Below are 17,254 nucleotides of genomic sequence, written 5' to 3' on the forward strand. Positions count from 1 at the left end.
GTCATCTTCTGGACCTACTGTGTGCTGATGCCTGAGATAAACCCTGATGAGGGAGAGAGTCATCTTCTGGACCTACTGTGTGCTGATGCCTGAGATAAACCCTGACGGGGGAGAGAGTCATCTTCTGGCTGCCAGGTGGAGATGACATGTCGTGGCGGAGGGCACAGAATTCGATACGGTGAACCTGAGGGAGGAACTGGAGGGAAGCAGAGGCAGGGGCGAGAGCTGTGGGCGGGAGTCTGATTGGGGTGGCGGCTTCTGTTTCCCACATTCCCCGTCTGGCTGTCAGAAGCGATGGATGGTGGCCAGTGGGAGGATGAGAGCAGGAGGCTGGCCTTGGTGGGGCGAGCAGGGGAATTTCTGCTCAACTTGTGAGCAAAGGAGAGGAGTCCCAGCCAGTGTTGCCCAGTGGATAGAGCGTCGGCCTGCAGACCGAAGGGTCCCGGGTTCGATTCCCGGTCAAGGGCAGGTACCACGGTAGCAGGTTCCTCCCCAGCCGGGGCCCAGGTCGGGGCGCGAGCAGGAGGCAACCCATCCATGTGTTTGTCTCACATCGATGTTTCTCTCTCTTGCACTCTCTCTCTGAAAATCAATGGGAAAATATCCTCGAGTGAGAATTAACCAACAAACCAAAAAAAGGCGAAGGAGAGAGAACACGATTTCATGGGGAGATTTCGTGGAACGTCTCGGTGGAGGAAACAGACGCGATGATTCAGCCATGACGGGAATCAGGACGTGGCCGGTGGGAGGGAGGCGGAACCCGCGTGTTCGATGAGGGCGTGGGCAGCCTCAGCGGCCAGGAGGGCGATGGGCTGCAGGCCCTGGGAGGGCCTTCCATTTGCAGTTGCATTTAATATATACACTGGGGGCCCGGTGCACGAAATTCGTGCACTCAGAGGGGCGATCGGCCAGACCCCAGCAGCAAGCTAACCTACTGGTCTGAGTGTCTGCCCTCTGGTGGTCAGTGCACGTCATAGCGAGCGGTTGAGCGGCCTTAGCATCTCATTAGCATATTACGGTTTGGTTGAATGGACGACCGGATGAACTGGACACTTACCATAGTAGGTTTTTATCCTATATATATAATTGATTTCAGAGAGGTAGGGAGAGAGAGAGAGAGATAGAAGCATCAATGGTAAAAGAGAATCATGGATCGGCTGCCTCCTAATGGGGATGGAGCCCTCAACCCGGGCACACGCCTTGACCAGGAATCAAACTGTGACCTCCTGGTTCCTAGGTCGATGCTCAGCCACCGAGTCACACCATTGGGGCATCCTGTCTACCTTTTATCGCTTGATCAAGCCGCCTCCTCTGTGGCTGTGGAACCCTCTTACTTTACAGGCCTTGTCAGTGCCTTTATTCCCTGAGCTGTGTGGTGGGCTGGGGGCAGGTGCCGGGGGAAGGAGGCTGTGATCACGAATGGAATTGCTGTCAGTGACCCGCCTGGCGGGCCTGATTCAGGGCCGACAGAGAAGGGGTGGGAGTTTGTAAGAAAAGTTAAACCCCTGAGGAATGTGCCGGCTCCCCAAGCCTGCTGTGAGGACCCATTCAAGGGCCGGGAGGCGCTGAGCAGGCCTGTCAACGCTGCGTCTGTGGGGACAGAGAGGAATTTGTTCCTCCCTGGAAGGGGATCTGGGGCCACGTGCCTGGCAGCGAGGAATCCCGGGGCGGGCGCCGTCCGATGCCCCTCCCCTCCCCGATGCCACTGGGGTCTTCTTGCAGCGTTTCCATCCCGGTGGAGGTATGGTGGCCACCGTCTGTGTCTTAGGGCATGAGGACAGGTGCGTGCGTGCGCATGGCTGAGTGTTTTATGCAGCCAGGGCGTAGGAGCCCATGCTTTATGTTAAAGCTAGCTTCTTTAAAAAAAAAAAAAAAAATATATATATATATATATATATATATATATATATATACACACACACACACACACACACACACACACATAAAGGGTGTGTCAAAATTCATGCAAGATTTGAATGTTGCGTGAGCATTAACAACAACAAAAAACATAAAAGCCTAATTTTACTCGGTTTATTGAGTCAGATTCTAATATCTGTTGCCCTTGGATGTCAATCCCTTCGATTCGATCAGCATCACCAAGGACCAATGACGGCCCAGGAGCAGGGACAGGGAAGACCCATGGAGACCGCGGCTTTGCGTCTGTGCCAGCAAAGCCGGGGAGGCCATGGACCCGGTGGGCTATTCCATCCATAAACCCTAGACTGTGCCCTTTATGCATCAATAAGAAATTTACAATTTTTAATTAGAAACCTGTGTTTTCTATCAAAATTACTTCTTGCGTGAATTTTGGGACTATATGTATATATGTAATTAAATGTATTATTTAGAAGAGCACGCACCGGGCCTTGGGTTTGAGGGGTTTTAAAGATGGGGCATTTTCCGCCGGCGTGGCTCCGTGGTTGAGCATCCACCCATGAACCAGGAGGTCAGGGTTCGATTCCTGGTCAAGGGCACCTGCCTGGGTTGCAGGCTGGATCCCCAGTAGGGGGTGTGCAGGAGGCAGCCGATCCCTGATTCATTCTCTCTCTCTCTCTCTCTCTCTCTCTCTCTCTCTCTCTCTCTCTTCCACTCCCTTCTGCTCTGAAATCAATATATATATATATATATATATATATATATATATATATATATATATTAAAAAGATCTTCAGTTATGCTTCAAGGAATAATACAGACATTTGTGGGACCAGATACACGTCCACTTGCATATTTTCGAAGTGAAGTAACGTTGGAAGGTTCTAAGCGGTCTGGGCCGACGTTGCCGGCTTCAACGTTACAGAAAATAAACATCAGGGTGTGTTTAACACGGGGCCTCTTCGCCAGGTGCCGCGTGTTGGGTTTGGCGTCAGGAAATTTGGAATTTTTACGATGGCCGTGGCCGGAGGAAACTTCAAGGGAGCCGTTTGTGCAGTATATATTTTACTTCTTGCTCACAGGCTGGCTTCTAACTCCGTAAAGTCCACCGACGTTTGACCTTGTGAATTAACTTCAAATATTTGCAAAACCCTCTTTTGCGTTCTAATGGCTCTTGGCTGCCATAGGTCACAGCAGAGCCAAGTGAGTCTTACATAAAATTCAGAAAATGCTGGAACAGCCAAATGGCTGCCCCTCCGCTTTGTTGGGAGATTATATTTTGGGTTTGACTGAATTGGAAACAAAACTTTCTTGTCCTGAGTCCTCCCTTTTTCAACATTTGATTAGATGGCCAGCGTTGCTCTCCTGCCTGGGGAGAGAGGGAGATGTCCACGGGATGAAAGTACTCGTGGGTCCCAGTTTCTACGCTTTCAATGAGTGATGGGACCCAGGTACAGAGTGACTGCCTTCTCCTGGTCCATTGGGCCATGGCATTCATGCTGCACAGACTAAGCATGAAGAGCAACAACAAACATTTAATTTCTAATTCCTGGAACCAGCACACAGTAGGTCCAGAAGATGACTCTCTCCATTGTCAGGGTTTATCACAGTCACCGGCACACAGTAGGTCCAGAAGATGATTCTCTCCCCATCAGAGTTTATTTCAGGTATGAGCACACAGTCAGTCCAGAAGATGACTCTCTCCATTGTCAGGTTTATCTCAGATGTGAGCACACAGTAGGTCCAGAAGAAGACTCTCTCCCCCATCAGGATCTATCACAGGTGTTAGCACACAGTAGGTCTAGATGACTCTCTCCCCCATTAGGAATTTATCTCAGGCACCAGCACACAATAGGTCCAGAAGATGTCTCTCCCCCCCGTCAGGGTCTATCACAGGTGTGAGCACACAGTAGGTCCAGAAGATGACTCTCTCCCCCGTCAGGGTCTATCACAGGTATGAGCACACAGTAGGTCCAGAAGATGACTCTCCCTCCCCCATTAGGAATTTATCTCAGGCACCAGCACACAATAGGTCCAGAAGATGTCTCTCCCCCCCCGTCAGGGTCTATCACAGGTGTGAGCACACAGTAGGTCCAGAAGATGACTCTCTCCCCCGTCAGGGTCTATCACAGGTATGAGCACACAGTAGGTCCAGAAGATGTCGCCCCCCACCCCCCCGTCAGGGTCTATCACAGGTATGAGCACACAGTAGGTCCAGAAGATGACTCTCCCTCCCCCATTAGGAATTTATCTCAGGCACCAGCACACAATAGGTCCAGAAGATGTCTCTCCCCCCCATCAGGGTCTATCACAGGTGTGAGCACACAGTAGGTCCAGAAGATGACTCTCTCCCCCGTCAGGAATTTATCTTGGGCACCAGCGGCTCACTCTGTACCACTGAGGGTGGAAGGTGCCCGTGTGAAATGACAAGAACCAGCTCCTGCACGCGGGCGGGTGGGTAGCACCCGGAGGCATTCGGGGCAGCGAATAGGATAGAATGTCGGTGCCAAGGCCCCAGCGCCTGTGAAATCAGCCAGCCCCGGCTGAAGAGGCGGCACGGCCGCACTCAATAAAAGGCGTCGCTGGGATTCGGGGGTCTTGGCGAGTGTGGCATCCGTTCCTCGAACCCCAGCCCGGGAGATGCTGCCAGGAGATGGTCCAGGTGGGGAACTGGCCGCGTGAGGGATGTCTGCTAGGATGTTCCCGCCTCCCCTTGCCTGACTTCACATTTGTCTTTGGTTTTGGCGAGTCATGAAGAATTGTATTCAGTCATAACAGCCCTGTCCGGGCAGCTCCCCCATCAGGGTCTATCACAGGTGTGAGCGCACAGTAGGTCCAGTTGGGGAGCGCGCCACCCCGATACGCCAAGGTTGCGGGTTTGATCCCCAGTCAGGGCACGTACAGGCATTCCCCAAGCATCCTCGGAGAATGACTGGCGATTCCTAATGCTTCAATTAAAATATATATATATATATATATATATATATTATTGATTTCAGAGAGAAAGAGAGAGGAGGAGGAGAGAGAAACATCCATGATGAGAGAGAATCACAGAGAGACTGCCTCCTGCACGGCCCCCTACTGGGGATCGTGCCCACAACCCCGCCATGTGTCCTGACCAGGAATCGAACCCGGGACCTCCTGGTTCATAGGTCGACGCTCAGCCAGTGAGCCACACCGGCCAGGCTTTGTTGGGTTTTCTGTACATAAATGTGTTTTCTTTGTTGATTAAAAAACTACGCAGGCCCTGGCTGGTTTGGCTCCGTGGATAGAGCGTGGGCCTGCAGACGGAAGGGTCCCGGGTTCGATTCCGGTCAAGGGCACACGCCCGGGTTGCAGGCTCGATGCCCAGTGTGGGGCGTGCGGGAGGCAGCCCGTCCATGATCCTCTCTCTGAAATGAATGGAAATATAAACACAAATGAATAAATGAGCCGACAGCCTCACAGTGGGAGGAAAAGGTTTATCCACGATTGCCCCCCACAAAGGAGAAAATCTTGGGTAAAGACACGGCTGAATTCCTGCATCCGTGCCAACGGTTCCTCGCGGGGGACCTGCGAAGCCAGGCCAACAAAAATGACTGAGCACGTCACCCTAAAAGCGCCCGGGGCGGCCGGCCAACCCCCCAGGTCCCCGAGGCGGCCTCACGGGTTGTCACGCCTGGTGACGTGTTGACACTCTCCGGGACATCAGCGCACAGTAGGTCCAGGGATTGTCAGCGATCAGTCACACTTGTCCCTGCCTCCAACGCTGGCCTCAGACTGAAATGGTACACGGTGCCACCCGGGTACCCAGGAGGTGGGAAAGGGATGTGTGTCCCACCCCAATTCCACTGGGGCCCCGGTTTCAAACCCGCGTCTTCGGCACTCTCTCCCTCAGCTCTGAGTCCCGGTGGCCGGCCGGATGCTTCGCCCCTCCAGCTGCCTGCTTTCTGGTTTCTTTTTATTATTATTATAATTAAAATAACTAGTGGCCCGGTGCACGAATTCGTGCACCAGTGGGGTTCCTCGGCCTGGCCAGCGGGATGGGGCCGAAACCGGCTCTCTGACATCCCCTGAGGGGTCCCGGATTGTGAGAGGGTGCAGGCCAGGCCAAGGGACCCCACGGGTGCACGATCGGGGCCTGGGAGGGGGTGACGTGGGAGGTTGGCCAGCCAGGGAGGGACTGTGGGAGGGTTCCAGGACGAGTCCGGCCCATCTCGCTCAGTCCCGATCAGCCGGACCCCAGCAGCAAGCAAACCTACCAGCCAGAGCGTCTGCCCCCTGGTGGTCAGTGCACGTCATAGCGACTGGTCAACCAGTCGACTGCCCCCTGGTGGTCAGTGCACATCATAGCGAACTGGTCTACCAGTCGACTGCCCCCTGGTGGTCAGTGCACGTCATAGCGACTGGTCGACCAGTCGACTGGTGGTCAGTGCACGTCATAGCAACTGGTCGACCAGTCAACTGTCTGCCCCCTGGTGGTCAGTGCACATCATAGCAACTGGTAAACCAGTCGACTGCCCCCTGGTGGTCAGTACACGTCATATTTTTGCAGCCCAGCCTATGGAACGCTATGTAAGAAATGTTTTAATACAAATTTCGTCTCTTAATTTTTACAATATCCTGTTATACATCATTATTCATCACGAACGACAATGCCCGCTAATGACCGATGGCTCTCATCGTGTTGCCTTCCTTCCCCTCACGCGCCTTACGCGCAGGCGCGCCGCCATCTCTCTCCGCTGATACTGGCAGCGAATGCTTTAGCAGCCGACGGCCTCGTCCTTTGTCTCGGACGGACTTGCTTGGTGTGCGCAGCGGGAAATATCTCGCTTTTGGAGAACGTTGTGCCTGTTCATCTGTGCCGTTATCCAGTGTCTGGTTGGTTCATGTTCAAGGGAAAATGTTAATACTAAAATGTGCTATTGTTTTACGTGACCGGTGACGCGTGTATTTCAGCCCTTTGCCTTCAGCACGTCTCTATGGGAACACACCTACGTGTCTATGGAAAGGGAAGCCTTTGTTTGCGTGCGGCCCACGGACACGTGAACCTCGTGGATCTGGCCGTGTCCGCCGTTGAGTGCGACACGTACCCTCATGCAGAATCCCCATCTGTCTGTTTCTGATGCATGAAAACCACGTGCCCTTCGGCCGAAACAGCGGCTTGTGGGCGCCGTAGGCAGCGACATACCCTCCGTCCCTCCCCCATTCCATCCGGGTCTGTTCTCGGGCCGTCCATCCGTATCGTAGGTCCCCTTCTCAGCCCGAGTTTGATAGATTTTACCCGAACCGGCTGCTCTGAACACACCTCTTTGCTCTCGGACCCTGAGCGCCGTGCCCCACGCCTCACGTTTGAGAATGTGGGATTCAGCCCTGACCACGTAGCCGGTGTGGCTCAGTGGGTAGAGCACCGGCCCGCGGACTGAGGGGTCCCGGGTTCGATTCCAGGCCGAGGGCACGGGCCTCGGAGGCAGGCTGGGTCCCCAGTCCTGGCCCAGGTGTGTGCGGGAGGCGACCCATCCGTGCGTCTCTCTCACATCGATGTTTCTCTCTCTCTCTGTCTCTCCCCCGCCCCCCACCGTCCATTCTCTCTAAAAAATAAATCAATGGGAAAACATCCCCGGGTGAGGAGGAAACAAAAATCCTATATTATAAAAGCCTAATATGCAAATAGAGCAGACGCCAGAATGATCGGCGGAACAGCCGGTTGCTATGATGTGCACTGACCACCAGGGGGGCAGATGCTCAACGCGGGAGCTGCCCCCCAGCTCGCAGGCGCCTGGCCAGCCAAGGCGGGTGCCAGCGGGGCCCCCCGATTGCCCCGCCGGTCACCCCACGGATCGGCCCTGATCGCCGGTCAGGCCTAGGGAGGAAGGGAGAGGGAGAGAGGGAGAGAAACATCCATGATGATGAGGAGAGAGAATCATGGACCGGCCGCCTCCTGCACGCCCCCTACTGGGCATGGAGCCTGCAACCGGGGCCTGTGCCCATGACCGGGACTCGAACCCTGACCTCCTGGTTCGTAGGTCGACGCTCAACCACTGAGCCACACCAGCCAGGCCAGTCCATTTCGTTTTCTTCTCCCCAAACTGCGGGGCATTTGCAATGAATTTCATCTTTTCCCGAGGAAATCAAAGCTTCATGATTCCCCCAGAATCTCCAGGAAATTTAAAAAAAAAAAAAGAGGAAAAAAAGGCCCTTATCAGGCCTCCTCGGGTTAATTTATTCCCGGGTCTGTCCTTGGAGCGGCCGCCTGCAAGCCCCGCGGGCACCCTGCCTCTGAGCCAGGACGACCAGGACGTGGAAAAATGATGGAATTTCCACTCACGGGTAGAAATGCATCTGCGGAGACAGCTCCTGGCCGGTTTCCCGGCTCTCCGTGACATGGGCACAGGAACGAGGCGTGAGTGAGTGTGGCCGAGACGCCGAGAAGACGGGGAGAATGACCGCAGTGCACACCCCGGACGCCCGTGACTCACGTCTTGGCCGGTTCCTGACCCTCGGAGACCCACCATCGCAGCGAGAAAAAATATCCTGGATACTAACCTCGCTGTTTGCCTGCAAATTTCCCTGTGTGGTTCTTTCCTTAGCCCGTGAGGACACGACTGGGGTGGGGGGGTGGGGGAGCTGGACAGAGGGAACTGGGCCCGTGGTCGAGCGTGGACCTGTGAGCCAGGAGGTCAGGGTTCGATTCCCGGTCCGGGGCACAGGCCCGGGTTGTGGGCTCGATCTCCGGGTGGGGGCGTGCGGGAGGCGGCCGATGCATGATTCTCTCTCCTCATCGATGTGTCTCTCTCCCTCTCTGAAATCAATAAATATATATATATACATTTTAAAGAATACATTATTTAGCTAAGATAAGCCCAGGAAAGAGAACGTCTGTGTGCGTATCAATCATCTCAGGTATATTTTATATCTTTTTTTTTTTCTGGTGAATAGAATGAGACCAATTCTACGTCCTTTCCGCATTTGTCATCAATATCGTTGTTTATGCTTCTCGGAGTTTGTGTGTGTGTGTGTGTCTTGGTAGGTGGGGGAAGCCAGCTTGTGAGAGAGAGAGAGAGAGACAGAGAGAGAGAGAGAGAGAGAGAGAGAGAGAGAGAGAGAGAGAGAGAAGGATTGAAGGCTTGTCCCATGAGCTTGATTGGGTTTGATCTGAACTGGGTCTGTTCCCAGTTCATCGCGAGGAATCAAATCCAAGTTTGTCAGAGAAGGAAAAGCAACGAAATCTGAGGGTCGTACAGTTTCCAACACGGCCTTTCATCCGGACAAAATCTCACAACAGCAGTGATTCACACCGACAGGCGGGCTGATTGGGGGGGATGAAGTCGGGGAGGCCTCGGTCTGGCAGATTTGCAAACCCCCAGCCCTTTGCAAACCCCCAGCCCTTTGCAGACCCCCAGCCCTTTGCAAACCCCCAGCCCTTTGCAAACCCCCAGCCCTTTGCAGACCCCCAGCCCTTTGTAAACCCCAGCCCTTTGCAGACCCCCAGCCCTTTGCAGGCCCCCAGCCCTTTGCAGACCCCCAGCCCTTTGCAGACCCCCAGCCCTTTGCAGGCCCCCAGCCCTTTGCAGACCCCCAGCCCTTTGCAGGCCCCCAGCCCTTTGCAGACCCCCAGCCCTTTGCAGGCCCCCAGCCCTTTGCAACCCCCAGCCCTTTGCAGACCCCCAGCCCTTTGCAGGCCCCCAGCCCTTTGCAGACCCCCAGCCCTTTGCAGGCCCCCAGCCCTTTGCAGACCCCCAGCCCTTTGCAACCCCCAGCCCTTTGCAAACCCCCAGCCCTTTGCAGACCCCCAGCCCTTTGTAAACCCCCAGCCCTTTGCAGACCCCCAGCCATTTGCAGACCCCCAGCCCTTTGCAAACCCCAGCCCTTTGCAAACCCCCAGCCCTTTGCAGACCCCCAGCCCTTTGCAACCCCCCAGCCTCTTGCAAACCCCCAGCCCTTTGCAGACCCCCAGCCCTTTGCAAACCCCCAGCCCTTTGCAGACCCCCAGCCCTTTGCAGGCCCCCAGCCCTTTGCAGACCCCCAGCCCTTTGCAGGCCCCCAGCCCTTTGCAGGCCCCCAGCCCTTTGCAGGCCCCCAGCCCTTTGCAGACCCCCAGCCCTTTGAGGACCCCCAGCCCTTTGCAGACCCCCAGCCCTTTGCAACCCCCCAGCCTCTTGCAAACCCCCAGCCCTTTGCAGACCCCCAGCCCTTTGCAAACCCCCAGCCCTTTGCAGACCCCCAGCCCTTTGCAGGCCCCCAGCCCTTTGCAGACCCCCAGCCCTTTGCAGGCCCCCAGCCCTTTGCAGGCCCCCAGCCCTTTGCAGACCCCCAGCCCTTTGAGGACCCCCAGCCCTTTGCAGACCCCCAGCCCTTTGCAGGCCCCCAGCCCTTTGCAGGCCCCCAGCCCTTTGCAGGCCCCCAGCCCTTTGCAGACCCCAGCCCTTTGCAGGCCCCCAGCCCTTTGCAGACCCCAGCCCTTTGAAAACCTCAGCTCTTTGCATACCCCCAGCCCTTTGCAGACCCCAGCCCTTTGTAAACCCCCAACCTTTGCAACCCCCAGCCCTTTGCAAACTCCCAGCTCTTTGCTACCCCGCCCACCTCTTTGCAAACTCCCAGCTCTTTGCAGACCCCCAGCCCTTTGCTACCCCCCCCCAACTCTTTGCAAACTCCCAGCTCTTGGCAGACCCCCACCTCTTTGCAAACCCCAATCACTGGCTCCCACTGGGGTGGTTTTTGTTAGTGCACCTCTTTTATTTTTAAAAATAATATATTTTTATTGATTTCAGAGAGGAAGGGAGAGGGAGGGAGAGATAGAAGCATCCATGATGAGAGAGAACCATGGACCGGCTGCCTCCTGCACGCCCCCCACTGGGGATCGAGCCCGCCACCCGGGCGTGTGCCCCGACCGGGAATCGAACCCGTGACCTCCTGGGTCATATAGGTCGATGGTGTCTGATCAGATTCTCTCCGATCGTTGATGTTTCTCTCTCTCTCACCCTCTCCCTTCCTCTCTGAAATCAATAAAAAAATATATATTTTTAAAAAAATATATAACTGTGATGCATGTCCGATTCCTACGTGATGAAAACCCGCTGACATCGCAGGACAGACTGCTTCTCCAAGGAGCCTGATCCTGATCGTGGCCTGAATCCTCCCAGAGCTGTTTTGACTTCCTAAGGAAATACAACCCCTCGGCCATTCCTAAGGCCCGCGGCCCTTCCCACGTGTGTCAGCCGACCTGGGCGTCGTCTTAAGTGGGTCCGGAGGGGAACGCGGTTTTCCTACCTGGACGCAGGGCTCCATCCGACGGGTCACCCACATGTCATTCCGTGGGAGCACAGAAGGAGCTGGGGCGGACCCCGATCCCTGACCCCCAACACCCACCCACCCCCCGAGAGCCGAATGGTTTCCCTTCGGGCGCCCGCTGTGTGCTGGCGGGGTTGTTTGTTCTAGATGCAATCTCACAGCCACTCAGGGGGAAAGTGTCACCCGATATGTGATCCCGCCTTCCTCCGCTGTGTCGTGGTGTCCCCGGGGCTGCAATCCCGCCTTCCTCCGTGGTGTCGTGGTGTCCCCGGGGCTGCAATCCCGCCTTCCTCCGTGGTGTCGTGGTGTCCCCGGGGCTGCAATCCCGCCTTCCTCCGTGGTGTCGTGGTGTCCCCGGGGCTGCGTCTGGAGGAAAAAGCTTAATGCTTCCCTCATGTTCCCCCAGTGGTTGCTGCGACGTGTTTCTTTCTTTATATTTTTTAAATATATTTTATTGATTGTTTTACAGAGAGGAAGGGAGAGGAATAGTCAGACACATCCATGATGAGAGAGAAACATGGATCAGCAGCCTCCTGCCCGCCCCCCACTGGGGATGTGCCCGCAACCAAGGTACACGCCCTTGGCCGGAATCGAACCCGGGGTCCCTCAGTCCGCAGGCCGACGCTCTAGCCACTGAGCCACACCTGTCAGGGCTGGGATGTGTTTTTCAGATGCCAGCCTGGGAGGAGAGGGACACCTTCGTCCCCCAAAGCAGTTACGAGGGGCCTGGGCTCCCCTGACCCCAGCGAGGAATTAGGAGGGACATCGGCCTCGCTGACATGGGGGTGAGCACTGCCCCTGCAGGATCAGACTATGGCCCGTACGTCCTGGCGGGTAAGGTGAACCCACAGGCGTTAGGATTGCTAACAAGCGCACGGGCGTGGCCGGCGTGGCTCGGTGGCTGAGTGTCGACCTAGGAACCAGGAGGTCAGGGTTCGATTCCCGGTCAAGGGCACATCCCTGGGTTGCGGGCTCCATCCCCAGTGTGGGGTGTGCAGGAGGCAGCTGGTCCATGATGCTCTCTCATCATCGATGTTTCTCTCTCTCCCTCTCCCTTCTTCTCTGAAATCAATAAAAAAAACATCCTATATAATAAAAGCCTAATATGCTAAGTGTAATCAAAGCATAATATGCTGATGATATGCTAAGGCCGCTCAACCGCTTGCTATGACGTGCACTGACCACCAGGGGGCAGACATTTGAACAGTTGCTATGACGTGCCCTGACCACCAGGGGGCAGACGTTTGAACAGTCGCTATAACGTGCACTGACCACCAGAAGGCAGACATTTGAACAGTCGCTATGACATGCACTGACCACCAGGGGCAGACATTTGAACAGTCGCTATGACGTGCACTGACCACCAGGGGGCAGACATTTGAGCAGTCGCTATGACGTGCTCTGACCTCCGGGGGCAGACAGTTGAACAGTCGCTATGACGTGCACTGACCACCGGGGGCAGACAGTTGAACAGTCGCTATGATGTGCACTGACCACCAGGGGGCAGACATTTGAACAGTCGCTATGATGTGCACTGACCACCAGGGGGCAGACATTTGAACAGTCGCTATGACGTGCACTGACCACCAGGGGGCAGACATTTGAACAGTCGCTATGACGTGCTCTGACCTCCGGGGGCAGACAGTTGAACAGTCGCTATGACGTGCACTGACCACCGGGGGCAGACAGTTGAACAGTCGCTATGATGTGCACTGACCACCAGGGGGCAGACATTTGAACAGTCGCTATGATGTGCACTGACCACCAGGGGCAGACATTTGAACAGTCGCTATGACGTGCACTGACCACCAGGGGCAGACATTTGAACAGTCGCTATGACCTGCACTGACCACCAGGGGCAGACATTTGAACAGTCGCTATGACGTGCACTGACCACCAGGGGCAGACGCTATGACTGGTAGGTTAGCTTGCTGCTGGGGTCCGGCCGATTGGGACTGAGCGAGATGGGCCGGACACGCCCTGGATGCCCTCCCGCGTCCCTCCCAGGCCCCGATCGTGCACCCGTGGGGTCCCTCAGCGTAGCCTGTGCCCTCTCGCAATTCAGGACCCTTCGGGGGATGTCGGAGAGCCGGTTTCGGCCCCATCCCACAGGCCGGCCCGAGGGACCCCACTGGTGCCCGAATTTGTGCACCGGGCCTCTAGTTTAGAAATAAAATTGTAGTTCAGGCCAACAGCAATATCTTTTCTCCATGTTGGTAGAAATAGCTGTTTTCGAAGGCCAGTCCTCCAGCTTGGAGACGAATTTATTTGCCAATGTTGGTCAGACGAAGTTCACCTCTGTGGGTTCGTTGAGACCCTAAAATCACAGAATTTAAAGGAGTATGGTTTTTTGTTTGATTTTGGTTAATCCTCAAGTGAGGATATTTTTCCATTGATTTTTATTTTTTTTATTTTTTTAGAGAGAGAGAATGGAAGGAAAGGAGAGAGACAGAGAGAGAGAGAAACATTGATGTGAGAGAGACACATCCATTGGTTGCCTCCTGCATGCACCTCGACCTGGGCCAGGGATCGAGCCCGCAACCCGGGCATGTGCCCTTGACCGGAATCGAACCCGGGACCCTTCATTCCGCAGGCTGACGCTCTAGGCACTGAGCCACACCAGCCAGGGCTGAAGGAGTGTGTTTTAAGATGCCAGACGTTGTAAATGCAACATTGAAGACCTGATTTTTTTTAAAAGTGGACATAAAGACGTATTTTTTCTAACCGGAAAGATATCGCATTCAAGTTCATGGTTGCACATTGTATTCTGTGGAAAGAGCTGTCGGTGAAATGCTTTCCACAAATGTTTTCACGGGTGGCATTTTATCCGCCAGATTTCCGTGTGGACTGACGCCGACACATGGATCGTGCGAGTCGGAATGGTTCCCTCTTCCGTTCCTACCACACCCAGAGCTGGTGTTCACGTCCAGTCTGCGGCTGATCGCCTCACGTCTTTGGGCAAATAACCCTGTGTCTCCGTTTGTCTGCAACGTCGGCCGTGCGAGCTACAGGATGTCGAAGGTCCTGTGACTGTTAACATATCTACACTTGGATTTATTTAAAACACTAGAGGCCCGGTGCACGAAATTCGTGCACAGGAGAGGGGGTGCCCTCAGCCCAGCCTGCACCCTCTCCAATTTGGGACCCATTGGGGGATGTCCGACTGCTGGTGCGACCCAGTTGATAGAGCATCAGCCTGCAGACTGAAGGGTCCCGGGTTCGATTCCCGGTCAAGGGCACATGCCCGGGTTGTGGGCTCGATCCCCAGTCGGGGGCATGGAGGAGGCGGCCGATCCGTGATTCTCTCTTGTCGCTGATGTTTCTGTCTCTCTCTCTCTCCCTCTCCCTTCCTGTCTGAAATCAATACAAATATATTTAAAAAAATAAAAAAGGATGAAGAAATCCGCAGATGGAACCGGCAAATGCGTGCTTTTTGGGGGGTAGTTTTTGGGTCGCGCCCATTGGTCACGCGAGGGTCTCCTGGCGTTTGATGTCACATTGACGAGGCGTTCTTGAGCGGCAGTGGTCGTGTCCTGGGCTCTCTCCTCAGACGGAAAATGGAAAAATGATTAAATTTGGGGACGTCGGCCAGAGATTGTAGGAGGGGGATCTTGCTAAGATCGTAACATCCACCTGCAGAAATCGGTGCTTTCTCTTTTTAGTAAAAGGCGAGAGATTTATACGGTCAGGAGAGAAATCAGAGCATTATTTAAAAAAAATTTTTGTTTTAATGTCTATGATGATTGATTTCAGAAAGAAAGGGGGAAGGAGAGAGGTTGAGAGAAACATCCATGAGGAGAGAGAGAGAGAGAGTCACGGATCGGCTGCCTCCTGCACGCCCCCTACTGGGCATGGAGCCCGCAATCCGGGCATGTGCCCTTGACCGGGAATCGAACTCGTGACCTCCTGGTTCCTAGGTCGACGCCCAACCACTGAACCACACCAGCCAGGCTGTTATTTTGCTTTTTCATCAGCAGCTTCTTGGACCGGGAGGGTGTTGCCTGCGTGTTGCAGATGGCCCCCGCCATCGGATCCCCAGCTCATCGGAGCGTGAATTTCCCTCTAACGCAGCTGGGGTGGGGAACGTCCGTCCGTCCGTCTGTCCGTCCGACCGTCCGTCCGTCCGTCCGTGTGAGGCCCGCGAAACCGTGTGGTCTATTCCCGCCACGGTGCTCGGGGTGAGTTAACTCGACGTCTGACCGGATAGTGCAGGCTGGTCTCCAAGTGGGTGAGGGTGTACGGGCCCTGGGTGATGTCCTCAGTCTGCAGGTGGCCTGATCCAGGTCCCCACCCCCAGGCCCCGGCTCGAAGGGAAAGGCTCTCCCAAACCCTGGTCATCGAGCTCAAAATGCACCCATTCCTGCTGCCGCCCAGGGTGCCTGAGCTTAGGGTCCTCCTCTGCAGGCATCTGGCCCGGGGGGCACCCTGCCTCCCCCACCGTCGGGGAGGCCCACACTCTGCCAGCACCTCTGCCCACCCCACGGTGACCGTTAGGTGCCTCCCTCCCGGGCGAGGGCCCTGGCACACGCACAGCCTGTAAGCCTCCCCTCCCGTTGGCCGGAACCCCAGAGGTCTGTCTCCCGGCCAGCGGGGCTGAATGGGCTTTTTGTCCGCGGGCTGGCCCGCTCCCCGGCTGGCTGGCAGGCCGGTGAGGGGTGCAGACAGGCGCCCCTTTCATGCACCCCCAGGATGGGCATGGCGCGCGGGAACAGGGCTCGGGGGTGCCACACAGGACGTGGAGGAGGGGCGGTGGGCCTGGAGGGAGCCAGGTGGGGAGGGGGTGCAGGTGCATGATTGACAGGTGCAGGTGGCTCTGATTGACAGGTGAGGTGGGTGGGCGAGGAGGGCTGCCTCGGCCTGGGGACGGTGACGGCTGAGTTACACGGGGAGGGGGGGGTGAGATGCTCAGCTCAGAACCAGGGTCCCCCAGGAGGGTCCCACACCCAGCGGCACCCCCCACGCCTTCACCCCGGCGGCTGGTCACCTGCTCGCTCACCTGCATTCGGGGGTGGCCGGATCTGGCCTGAGCAAACGGGCAGACATCTCCACGGTCCCCTCACGGCCTCCAAGGGGTTGTAAACCTTTTCCCCTCCTTTGTCTTGGCTCAGGCACCCCCCCCCCCCAGGCCAAGGGTACCCCGGAGAGTTTCCATCTGGCCTACAGTCACTCATTCATCACCGTTCATCACAACTGACCGGCCGGACCCCAGCCGCAAGCTTACCTACCGGTTGGAGCGTCTGCCCCCTGGCGGTCAGTGCGCGTCATAGACGGCGGCTGGTCAGCTGGTCGAACAGACAGTCGGACGCTTAGCGTATGAGGCTATTATATAGGATTGATTAACTTAAATTAAATATTGAAAAATTATATAAAATAGAAAATAAAATATAAGAAATAAAATATAAAATAATAAGATAAAATATAAAATACAATACAAAATAAAATATAAAATAAAATAAAATATAAAATAAAATATAAAATAATAAAATAAAATATAAAATAATAAAGTAAAATATAAAATAATAAGATAAAATAATAAAATAATAAAATAATAAAATAAAATATAAAATAATAAGATAAAATATAAAATAATAAAATAATAAAATAAAATATAACATAATAAGATAAAATATAAAATAAAATATAAAATAATAAAATAAAATATAAAATAATAAAATAAAATATAAAATAAAATATAAAATAATAAGATAAAATATAAAATAATAAAATAATAAAATAAAATATAACATAATAAGATAAAATATAAAATAAAATATAAAATTATAAAATAAAATATAAAATAAAATATAAAATAATAAAATAAAATATAAAATAAAATATAAAATAATAAGATAAAATATAAAATAATAAAATAAAATATAAAATAATAAGATAAAATAATAAAATAAAATATAAAATAATAAGATAAAATATAAAATAATAAAATAAAAAATAAAATAATAACATGAAATAACAGGAAATAAAATAAATAATAAAATAATAAAATAAAATAAAATATAAAAATAAAATAACATGAAATAATATAATAAAATAAAATAAAATAAAATAAAAGGCTGCCGAGAGATGTATGTTGGCTGTGTGGCCTCTCATAC

General features: G+C 53.6%; 1 protein-coding gene across 1 annotated transcript in view; it reads left to right on the forward strand.

Moving 5' to 3' along the window:
* The window catches only part of LOC308512216 (steryl-sulfatase-like), a 226,934-nt gene extending 212,381 nt beyond the window's left edge, over nucleotides 1-14,553 (forward strand). Inside the window, exon 10 of the mRNA XM_081082014.1 lies at nucleotides 13,979-14,553. Within this exon, the coding sequence (XP_080938140.1) occupies nucleotides 13,979-13,995 (17 nt within the window). The 3' untranslated portion in view covers nucleotides 13,996-14,553. The remainder of the gene's footprint in view (nucleotides 1-13,978) is intronic.
* The last annotated feature ends 2,701 nt before the right edge of the window (nucleotides 14,554-17,254 follow it).

Source organism: Myotis nattereri (assembly GCF_964212035.1).
Source record: "Myotis nattereri genome assembly, chromosome: Y".
Taxonomy (NCBI): Eukaryota; Metazoa; Chordata; class Mammalia; order Chiroptera; family Vespertilionidae; genus Myotis; species Myotis nattereri.